The following is an 11,466-nucleotide window of genomic DNA, read 5'->3' as shown; positions in this document are numbered from 1 at the left end:
TCAACGGTTTGTACAAGAGCAGCTTTGAGAGATTACAGTTTTGTACTCCTGGACTGAGTTGGGTAGGTTTGTGGAAACCTACGGCTTCAGTGAGGACAGGTTTACAGATGATGCTATGATCTTTGTGGAATCAATGGAAACCCTAATTGCAGTGCCTGAGAAGCTGAGCGATGACTTGAAGTGTCAGATTAGCTCAGTTCCATGACTGAGCTAATCTGTTCTGATTAGTTCAGGGACAAATGGAAAATGTGCAGTGCTTTGGGTCCCAAGGTCCAGGATTGGGAATCACTGACCTAATGCAATCCGGCAGCCAGGAGACATTCACACTGCAGCAATAAAGGCTGCAAAGTAACTAATCCCTTAAATCAATGGGCATGCGAACGCAGAAGGCAAAATCCCAGGAGTTAAACTAACTCGAGTGAACATGAGGAACTTCATAACAAGAACACAAAACAGTGACTACCGAATGGCACAGAGGGAAACTACCAAAAAAAAACACCCAAGATGAAATACTAAATGTCTCAGAGAAAATTACTACAAATGACTCAGAATAAGTCACACAGAAAATCAAAACAGAACCAAAGCCAAAAACAAGGTCTGCAAAAATGGTTGTGAGACTTGGATGTTAACCAGTGACCCATAGCAATGACTGGCGGCCAAAACGGCCATCTTATTGACTCACAATACAACGTGACGACAACTATGAAATGTGTAACCAGGTACATATCACAAACATGAAAGTCGTATACACAGAGCTGCCAAGCGAGTAAACGAAAAGAAAATTTATACACCTCAGTGATTTTACAGTAGACACCTGATACTTATACTGCAAAGATGTATCATTTGTGGAATAGAAGTTACATTTCTTTGTTTTTGTAATTCACAATGCGGTTTATTTATGTTTGGGGGCAGTGACATGAATGTCAGGAAATTTATTTGCTGATAATTTAACACATTATTGGTTTATTTTTATTCCACGTTCCAACAGCCAGGAGCTGAGACTGTGGAGTGGGCCGCCGGGCCACCCGCCCTCGACTGCCACCCAATCCTCTCTGCACCCAATCCCCATGGCCCCCCTCTGAAATAAATATTTTTATTGGTAATTTTTGAGTTGTGACATTTCGCCGGTGAACATAAAATGGTCAACAAACACCTGAATAATTTACTACCTCGAAATGGTTAAACATGAGGTTTTATATCTCAGCACAGCCGATAAATTCCACCGCGCGGACAATAAAATATCGTACTTTCTAGAAGGAAAGAAAGAAAGCACGTAAATCACAGCTTCAACATTCTGTAACTTTATTATTCATCACTTAGAAATATGTCCAAGTCAGATTTACATCGACATCTCCGTTTGAACATTAAAACACGTGGACGTACAGCTGATGAGGCAAATGAGAAAGGCATTATGGGAAAGACGAAGAGTTTAACAGAGCCCCGTGAGGCAGGAATGTCTGCTTCCCACCAGAAAAATAAACCCATAAAATATGACACTTTAATGTGCAACAAGACATTCAGTTAGAATGAGCTCCAGAAGACAGAGATAAAGCACAACAACGACGACATTATACAACAGTTTCCAGTTTGTAAAAACCAGAAAAATCTCATCCATGATGCAAAAGAGATTTTAAAAGTCACAAGATTTCTTCCACCGTCATTACCATCAAATTCAAAAGAATCCAATTACACAACATCATCATTCCTGCAGAGTTCCAACTATAATCTGAACAAAGGATCTGAAAGGAGGAAGCTGCCAACGGAGACATGAAAGTCATGAAATTTCCAAATGATCTTCTGAATTAAGCAGCTTCATCAGTAACACCACTTCCTCAGTGGTGTTACATTTGTAACATTAACACTTTGTAACACTTTGTAATCTTCAGATTTTAAATTGTTTTTGCATGAAGCTGTAGCAAACTATTTACACCCTTTCTAATATTAATATACATATATAGACAGGCGTGCACACAACTGGTACTCATGGTGCTTGTGTGTGCTAAAAAAAAAAAAAAAAAAAAAAAAAAAAAAAAAAAAAAATCAATGATGCGCAGCAGAAAACACAAAGGAAGCCCCGCACAGGAGGAAAGCAATGACAGATTGCAGGAAAAGTGTTTCCCTCTGCCTGCTGTGCATCAATGAGTTTTAGCACACGAGTACCAGTTATGTGCACCCCTGTGTATAGAGAGTGAGTTGCTAAACAGTGACTGCAGCTGGAATTAAAAAACAAATAATATAAAATTCAAGTGTCAGATTTTCCCCACACTCAAAAAAAATTTAAAATAAAAAGCATGAAAAATGTGAAGGCAGACAGTTGTGCAAAGGAATCAAGGCAACAAACATCCGTCATAATCTGATTCATTACATGTAAAGAAAAAAAAAAAAATCCCAACACCAAAATTCACTATAAATCCTCAGAATCACTCACATATTTCAACACTTACTCGCCAGCTACAACAACATACTTGAGATGAAAACAACATACAAAGTCACTGTGTAACCTGTTGGCAATCTGAGAGTAATTACATCAAAAATCAAGTAGACAAATTATTAACCCATTTTTAAGGCGTCAGTAACTTGCAATCTGATGAATGTGTGATTGGTGAAGCAACAGTCAAAATAATGTGTCTTTGTGCTCCGCTTCAACAGCGAGGGGAGGTACTGTGGAGCTGGAGGGCGGGGCTACATCTGATCTCTGCATGGGGGGAGGGGCCAGGGCTTTGGAAAAGGGGGCGGGGTATATGGGCAGGTGCATAGTTATTGAAGGATTACAAAAACAAGTGCGACCTTTCAGCCCCGTCATGACCTAACTGTATACACAGACGGGTGCTAACAATATACACGGACACTTTGATGTTGGTTCCAACACGCTGTAGTTACAAAAAATAAATAAATAAAAAATTTAAATAATAATAATAAAGATTTTATAACTGTCCATTTAGGACTTTTTTTCCCATTTCAGATGACTAAAGCACCATAGAATCTGTCTTCTGCCTCATTTTCCTTCCACGTATACACACAGAGGTTTGTTTGTTTGTTTGTGGTGATGCAACGTAGCGTGTGCTGGTATTTTACCAACATCCTCAGTGGTTCCTTGGTATCATTTCTGTATCGTATTACAAATGTTACTGTTAGGGTTTCTGGAAATCCATGAAAAGTGAGGTGATCCTCTAGTGGTTAAAGCGTTGGGCTTTAATCACTAGAGGAGCCTCGGTTCAAATCCCAGCCTGACCGGAAAATCACTAAGGGCCCTTGGGCAAGGTCCTTAATCCCGTATTTGGTCTCAGTGCGTGTTGAGCACAATGTATGGCAGCAGCCTCACATTGGGCTGAATGTGAGCCATTATTTGTAAAGCGCTTTGAGTGGCTGATGTAGATGGAAAAGCGCTATATAAATCCATTTAAGTGAAACAAAGATGGGAAAATATCCCATTTGAGACTGACAGGGAACACGGCAGGATGTCGCTCATCTTTTGCAGATTGTGTTTAGCAAAACAATAACACTGAATGTGTATTTTGCCGACAATCATCTTCTAGCAAATAAAGAGATAAACATAGAAGACAGACTAATCAATAACCCAAATCAATACGCTGATTGAATCTCATTGGCTGAGACGCGTTGGCCTTTGTTCCGTTTCAAACGACTGATTGTATCGACTTCATTCCAAAGAATGATCAATGAACAGAAGAAATGACCTAATGCAAAACAGACTTTTCATACAGAGATGAAAAGAGAAAAAAGTTAAGGTACCTTACATTTATGAAAAATAACTTGCTTATTTTAATCAGACACTTTACGAGGGTGCATTAATTACCGCAGTAATGAACATTAATTAACGTAACACCATTAATAAATATTTACTAAACACACTCTTAATGCACTGTTAAATAATGTAGTAATAAGCATTAATTATAGTTAATTACATGAATTAAAGGTCATTAAGACTTAACTGTGCTTAGTAATTATTAATGGTGTTCATGTTAATGTGTATTAATTAAAGGGCATTAAGACTTAGTGTTTAATGAATACTTAAGTTGTTCATGTTTGTTAATGATTACTGCATTAATTTACAATTAGGACCGTTTAAGTGTGTTCATGTTAAGGTATTAATTCATTTAATAATTCTTAAAGATACTGAACAACATTACTAAATGATTAATAAGGTGCTAACTCTGAATTAACTTTTAGTTAATACTTATGACAGACAGAATTAACAAATGTTAACGTACCCTGAGTGAAATTACGAATCATGATCAATCTCTATTATAAGTCAGCATTTGTTCCATGTTGGTGATGAAAGTTTCTGGGTAGAGAGCATCACTACTTACGCTGTACATCGCTACAGTTGCGTTTCAGCACTGGTGGGCCGCGCTAAATAGTTACCATGGTTAGTCTGGGTGATCACACAACCATCAAACACAGTCAACATCAACACAATAATGCTAATAATAACCGCGAACGTGCAGCCACATACACACAACCCACGGTTAACATTTTAAATACTGCGTTGGCGAACAACACCGGAACAGCAGCACACTCCTCCCTGAAAACCTTTATCATGGTATGTAGATTTGTAGTCAAACTCTAAATGTTAGATGTTGAAAAGCAGAACGGAAGGAAGATTTTAAAATAATTATCTCAGCCTGTAGCGTAGTATTACTGCAAAAAAATTGAACAAAAACGCATATTTGTCACGTATAAATGACCCAAATTAAGATGTCACAACGTGGTACAAAAAGTTGATTTTGATAATTGTATCGTGGGGTCTGTATTGAATCGTATCGATTTTTGATATTCGTATCGTGATGCTAGGAAAAGTCAACTACTGCATGGCAGAAATCATCTTTTGCAGGCCCCCCCTCAAATGACTCATAAAATATACACATCAAGATAGTTAACATCAATGATAATTTGCAGTTCAGAATAATTTCTTTCTTTAACATCCACCAGATTTCTTTCTACATGATTAGTGTGAATATCCTAATGATTTATTGTGTTATGTATTGAACTGAGATAGGCGGATCGTATCGTTGTTCCACCCTGAGTATGAAACCATCTGCAGCACCTGCCTGCAGACAAGGATTAAAACAAACAAACAAACAAACCTGAGAACCAGATCAGACTCTGCTTGCAGGGAAAAAGTTTAAAAGGAAAAAAAAATCCCAATACCCAGTAACATGTTTTACAAATGTTGTTCAACCCTTGACATTATCTGTGAAAAACAGCTGTACTGTACTGATATTTTCCACAAATACTGGAAATAATTAAAAATGTAAAAATGTAGATGTTTTGCCACATATAAAAAAATTTAGATTTTCTGTTCCAAAGGAATGAAATAGTTTTCAGTACAATATTTGTGTTGCGGTCACCAGGTGTGTGTGTGTGTGTGGGTCGGGCAGTGTCAGTGAGCGTGCTGGTCGCCTGCAGCTGGTGGCGCCTCCTGCAGGAAGGGAGTGAAAGACGATCGAACTGTGCGACCTCGCAGAGGCTGCTGCACACGGAAGTTGTTCACCATACTCTTCTGCACTTCCTCCTCCGCCGAGGTGAAGAGGAGGCTCCGGAAGACCGCCAGCTGAGGTGGACACAGAAAGAGAGAGAGAGAGAGGAGTCAACGGGCTGCGAGCTTTAAAGGCAGCAACCCGTATCACTTTGGAAACACAAAGACATGAACAACAATGAAGTCCTATCACCATCAGTCCCATCAGTTATTTCTGTGTAGGCTCTCAGTTGTCCAGGTGGTTTTTCCATAGTAGAGCAGTCGAAGATTCAAGCTTCTCTACTCCCATCAGTTTAGATTAAATTAGATAGAATTTCACTGATCTGTTGGAAAGACTCCCTCAGGAAATTGAGGCTCCAGCAGCATTGTGTAGCTGCACACAGGTAAGAAGCACACAAGAGTATCAAAAGTGAAAGTAAAAAAAAAAAAAAACGACAGGCGTAAAAAAAAAGCAGCTAATTATCTCTTATCTATCTATCTATCTATCTATCTATCAGAACTCAGATCTGTGGTGACGGCAGAGATTCATTTGGATTGAAGCTCTATGTAAATGTTGTCAAATTAGTCTGATGCCTTCAAAAAGGTCTAAAATATTATTCGACAGCCTGAAATGATCGTGAAGAACGCCACCTTCCGGCATCATGAACCTGTTTTGCCACTTAAGAAAACCTGATGGGTGCACACTTATTTAAAGAAACAGCTTCTCACTGTGGTCCTGCTGATTTACAGCTGCCTGCATATTTTTATTTTTCTCTGCTCTGCACAACTTTTATTCGCTAACTCAGGCGTTCAAGCCAAAACAAAGACAATATTTTCCCCATTTCTTGACTGGTTGGAGTCACATAATGCAAATAATCTAGGTTGTGCAGAAGCAACAGCAGAATTGCAATTTTGTTCTACTTTTTATATAATTACAATAGAGATTTCTGAAATGCTGTGCTGAATATGCAACAGAAGCCCTCTAGTGGCAGGGCAGAGAATTACATTAGTACAACATTCAAATCAGAGCTTCATAAACAACCTTTTGTTTTAATCAGGACTGCGCATGAATTTTGTAAAACACTAGGTGGTTTCTGGTTGTACAAGAGTGAACATAAAATTCCCCTAACTTCAATGTTTCTGAAAAATTTTCGAAATGGTAAAACTACTGAAGATTTTTTTTTTTTAACTTTCTTTGTTTTTGTTTTTAAACAGCTATAAAACAAACATTCAGAATTTTATTTATTTAAAAAACCCACACACAAAACAAGGGAAAATATTTCAAGTCACAAATCATTTGCTCCAGTGTTGTCTTTTCAGTGTCATTAGACGCGTCTCCTCTCAGTTCTCAGTGCCGCTGCTCTTATTTCTTTATATCGTCCATTTCTCCCATTTATCTTCCAGCTGGGCTTTCTGTAGTCTCACCATATATGTCAGTCTCTCCACCAGATATAATCTCTTCAATAAATTGTTGTGTAGTTTTTTGGTGCCATTTCCTTATTATTTATTTTTTTACATGACACTGTCAAAATTTCACCCAAATATTTCCCTTTCCTTGTATGTATTTGGCTGAAAAGTTACGCAAGTACAGTATAATAGCATTCAATGACAAATTATATCCCAAGTTTTTGTTGTTGTTTTCCCAGTAATTATTTATTTTTGAACATTTCCAGAATAGATGACTATGATTAACATCTACTGATCCAGTCTCTCCAGCATGTTAGCAGTTAGTTAAAATACTATTTGCCCCTAATGAAGACGTGAAGCAGGTTTTTCCACGTTTGAGAACCAGTGGTTTTTTGGTGGTTTGTCCATGTTTAGCCAAGTCATTACTCCTTATTTCAGTAGTTAATTCCTTTTCCCACTTGTCTTTATGTGTTCTGTTGAATGTTAGTGTTAATTATAAGTGCATGCTAAAATTTAGATACGATCCCTGAGGGATTTCCCTGAGGGGACTCTTCCCAAGGCATCAATAAAGTTCTATCTAATCTAAATCATCTTTCACTGGTGTTCTCTTCCATGCAGGGAATCTTCTTATTTCCCTGTTATAATAATCTCTTACTTGCAAATAATGTAAGAAATCATATTTGCAAAGACCAAATTTGTCTTTCATCTCTTCAAAACTCATTAGTTCCTCTTCCTTTTCCAACACTTTCCATGTCGTGATTCCTTTTATTAACCACTGCTTAAATCCCAGCTCTTGTTGAACAGGTTTGAAACTGGTATCATATACTATCCATTTTAATGTGTTAATATATTTCTGTTGTTTATATTTTTATAATTTGTCCATATTTCTAGTGTGAACTTGTTACTGCATTGTGTGATATATGCAGGCATTAATCAGAGTCATGAATCAGGACTACGCTTTAGAAAATATAACAGAATAGTCTATAAACAACACAAACACCATAATGAAACTACAGGTCTATTTGGAATCGTGTTATTAAAAGCCAGTGGCCTCTGTGTACTTTGATCACAGTAGAAACCGGGGAGAGCTGACATTGCCCTTTGGTATGTTTATGTATTTTGGGTCATGGATGAACGCCGTGAAAACCAAAGGTTGATAGAACTAATATTTTTGGAGAAATCAGAGATACTAGGTAACACAGTTGAACAATGGACGTTGATCTTTCCCTTAATCAGTCCCATGTACCAGACAAGCTCTGAACAAAGGAAATATCTCAACCTCGCCAGTGTAAAACACAACTAAATGTGGTTGAACTAAATGTGCCAAATAAATAAATACAATGATTACAAAACTTTCTCATTTTAAATTCCTGCCTTTCAGTTCAAATCATTGTAGAAATTTTGCATAATTTTTACCACCCTTGAAAAATGTCAGCTACCTATTTTATAAACATGGCCCAATCTAGAGCCCGTGGATCCCCATGGACAATGCGCTGGTAAGATCAATAATTGGATTATTGCTGTCTAGTCATTGATCGCGTTAAGCGAAGATTTACCTGGTCATGGCTGACTTCTATGTGCTGCTTCATAATGATCCAGGTGACGGACTCCGTCAGAGGAGGCGTGGTCAAAGAACCGTGGTAGGTCCAGTAGTCGTCTTTGTTGGTGGGTAATAGACAGGCCGGGTCAAATCTGTTAAACTCAACCACACTGCCCTAAAGAACACACAAACAGCACAACACACCTGTCACATCACAGTTTTAGATTTTTTTTTTTTGGGGGGGGGGAGCAGTGTTAAACAAACCACTTAAAATTTAGAATTCCTTAGTAAAGTTTGTAATGTAAATATGACAAATGCACAATGCAGCTAGCACTTTTTTTTTAAACCAAAAGTCTCCTCCGGGGTATGTGAGCAACACCTGGGTGTGACATTTCTAGACATGGATGAGCATTTCACCTCTGACAATCGAGGTTTGTAGATGACAGGTCCATGAATTCAACAATGTAACAACAACAGGTTGGTGGGGGGGATAGGCGGACACATCCGCACACCAAATTTTTGTCTACAACATGAATTTAAACCACATTAAATAATTACAATTTAGGAAACATATGAATTATCGCAGTTATAAAATCATCTAGTGATTGTTGAGTGTGTGTAGAAAATGTCTGAAAATAGCAAAAACTACATAACAGACTGTCCAAATTCACCAACTTTGCTTAATGTTGAAATACAGTTGTTTAAAGTTCACAATGTGTTGGATGGAACTGAGAATTCCCGACTTACGACTAGGAAAAACGTAATAAAGTGATAAGAAAACATTACACTACCAACTGACTCATTTTGCCAAACCAAGAAGTAACATTTTAATTGTAGCTAATACAAGCAAATGTGTGAGATGCATCCAGATTTTATCCAGAGTTTTCCCTAACGGGAATGCTGTTTACCACAGTGTCCATCACTTTCTTTCAGATTTAACTTTAGATTTGTTTTCACTTTATTAACCCTTGTTATCAGACATCACTGGTGATAAGAAGTGATGCCACACTGTGCAAATCTACAGTCGTGTGTCCACGTGGACCTGAACCAATCAGGAGCATCTGATGTAAAAATTATCTCTGAGGAAGAAAAAAATTCCCCCATATGCAATAAAATGCCGACGGATCGATGCTACAAGAACAGTGTCATCATAACTGTGAAACAAACGGTGAGAAAAAGTGTTCAGCTACAACAAAGTCTGAATCCGGTGTCGCCAACCAAACGGTCCCCCCTGCCTTCACTGCACGTGTCATTAGCCGCGGTTCACCGATCATCACCTCGTTTCTGCTTCAAACTGCTTCCAGTCATCATCTATCTCAGTGACAGATATCTGAAGCTTTTGTACAACAATTATTTCCACATAAATTCAGCATTATGTCATAATAAAAGATGGAGGACGCGATCGGAGCACCGCGGCTACACGAGCTGCTGCTGCTGCGTTCACTGCGCCTCCGTCATTTCAAAGTGTCGGTAGCGACTCACCAATTATCGCATCGTTTCTGCTTTAAACTGACTTTAGAATGATTTAAGAGGTTTTACTTTGTCATCTGATGGTTAATAATCACATTAATTCCTTTGGGTGAAGAGAGTCAGACTCAGATGAGCTGCTGTGGCCCCAAATGATGGATACACAGTGAAAGCAGGGCAGACCAATTTTTAGGGGGGAAACTGTTCGGGTCTAAATGCTGTGAGGAGTAGAGGGCGGTGCTTATGATGTCATCCAACAGGGACACAACAATGCACACATTAATGCACCCCCCCCCCCCCAAAAAAAACCCCAATAAATAAATAAAAATGAATAAAAGTACCAGTATGCCAAGGCATGTACCAGGACAATTCCACGGTAACAGAATGACAAAATCTAGCCATATTTTATCTCATTATTCCAAATTTGCAGATTGTAATTCTGTTACCAAAGAATCACTCACCTGTGAATCCATCATTTATAATGAAGACACAGATTTTTGATACACCAGATGATCTTGTCACATGTATGACAGAGATCAGGAGCAGGTGTAGTTGAAGTGATTTTTTGTAATGCTGAAATGAGCTTGTTTCAGTTTTGGTATGGACTAAATTTTAATCGATACCGAGCAAAATAATAAAATACCTCAACACACTGTAGAAGAGTGAGATTATGAATCTACCTGGAGCAACGCCTGTGTTTTCTGATTACAGGAAGAAACCTGCAGCAGATTGGACTCAGTGTGAGTGTGTGTGTGTGTGTGTGTGTGTGTGTGTGTGTGTGTGTGGGGTGAGCGACCATCTGCTTTTAGTCAGGTTCCCGTATCTAATGACTCACAGGTTTGTTAAACTATACATTTTTAGAAAGATTATGAAATGAGGGATACAAAAAAAGAGTTCCAATCAAATGTCAGATTTCTAAATGTTAGAAATGCATGATTTTTTTTTTTTTTTTAGGGCATGCATAGCTTTTGCCTACCAGTATTAATGTATAAAAATTTAAATTTTCTGAGTTCTACAGTTCTTGAATTAAGATACAAAAGCTTGTCGGAAGGAAGATATTTCTCCTGGCAAACATAAGCTTTCCAAAAAAAAAATGTATACTTTATCAAGTTGCAGATAAAACCTTAACGAAATTACACAAGGACATGACTGTTTGGATGATCTAACAAAAAGAACTGTGTGTGCGCGCGCTCCCACCTTGTGTCGGATGGCAGGCAGTGCATCAACCAGCTTCTGCAGGCCGTTGTGTCTCTTTCCCACCTGCATGAGGATCGGACAGAATCAGGAAAGCGCCACAGTGCAAAGCTTCATGCACCACTCGTACTATGTAACAACACAGCTTCAGTCACACAAATGGTGGTTATCACACAGTTCTTACTTCCTGCTGGGATACTGTCACGAGTTATTGTTTGTTAGCAGAGTTACGACAGTTGTGTCAACCTTTGAGTACCAAAACCGAGGATCAGGGAGTGGGTCTGTGATGAACAGACTTTCAAGAAGAATCCCGCCCATGAAAACATTGGTAATCCCGTGCTATCTCCTGCTAAATCTGGAACTTTGATGTACATGCTGGTTG

The 11,466-nt window shown here is 38.4% G+C and overlaps 1 protein-coding gene across 1 annotated transcript; it reads right to left on the bottom strand.

Moving 5' to 3' along the window:
- Positions 1–3,548: 3,548 nt before the first annotated feature.
- Positions 3,549–11,181, bottom strand: LOC117516299 (carbonic anhydrase 5B, mitochondrial-like). Its single transcript, XM_034177243.1, has 3 exons — positions 11,088–11,181; positions 8,440–8,598; positions 3,549–5,572 (listed from the first exon to the last, which is right to left on the bottom strand). The coding sequence occupies exons 1-3, from the start codon at positions 11,154–11,156 to the stop codon at positions 5,402–5,404; spliced, it is 399 nt and encodes a 132-aa protein (XP_034033134.1). The 5' UTR covers positions 11,157–11,181; the 3' UTR covers positions 3,549–5,401.
- Between the last annotated feature and the right edge of the window lie 285 nt (positions 11,182–11,466).

This window comes from Thalassophryne amazonica, chromosome 8 (genome assembly GCF_902500255.1).
Source record: "Thalassophryne amazonica chromosome 8, fThaAma1.1, whole genome shotgun sequence".
Classification (NCBI taxonomy): Eukaryota; Metazoa; Chordata; class Actinopteri; order Batrachoidiformes; family Batrachoididae; genus Thalassophryne; species Thalassophryne amazonica.
The sequence above is the reverse complement of the archived record's forward strand: the minus strand, read 5'-3'. Positions and strand labels throughout refer to the sequence as shown.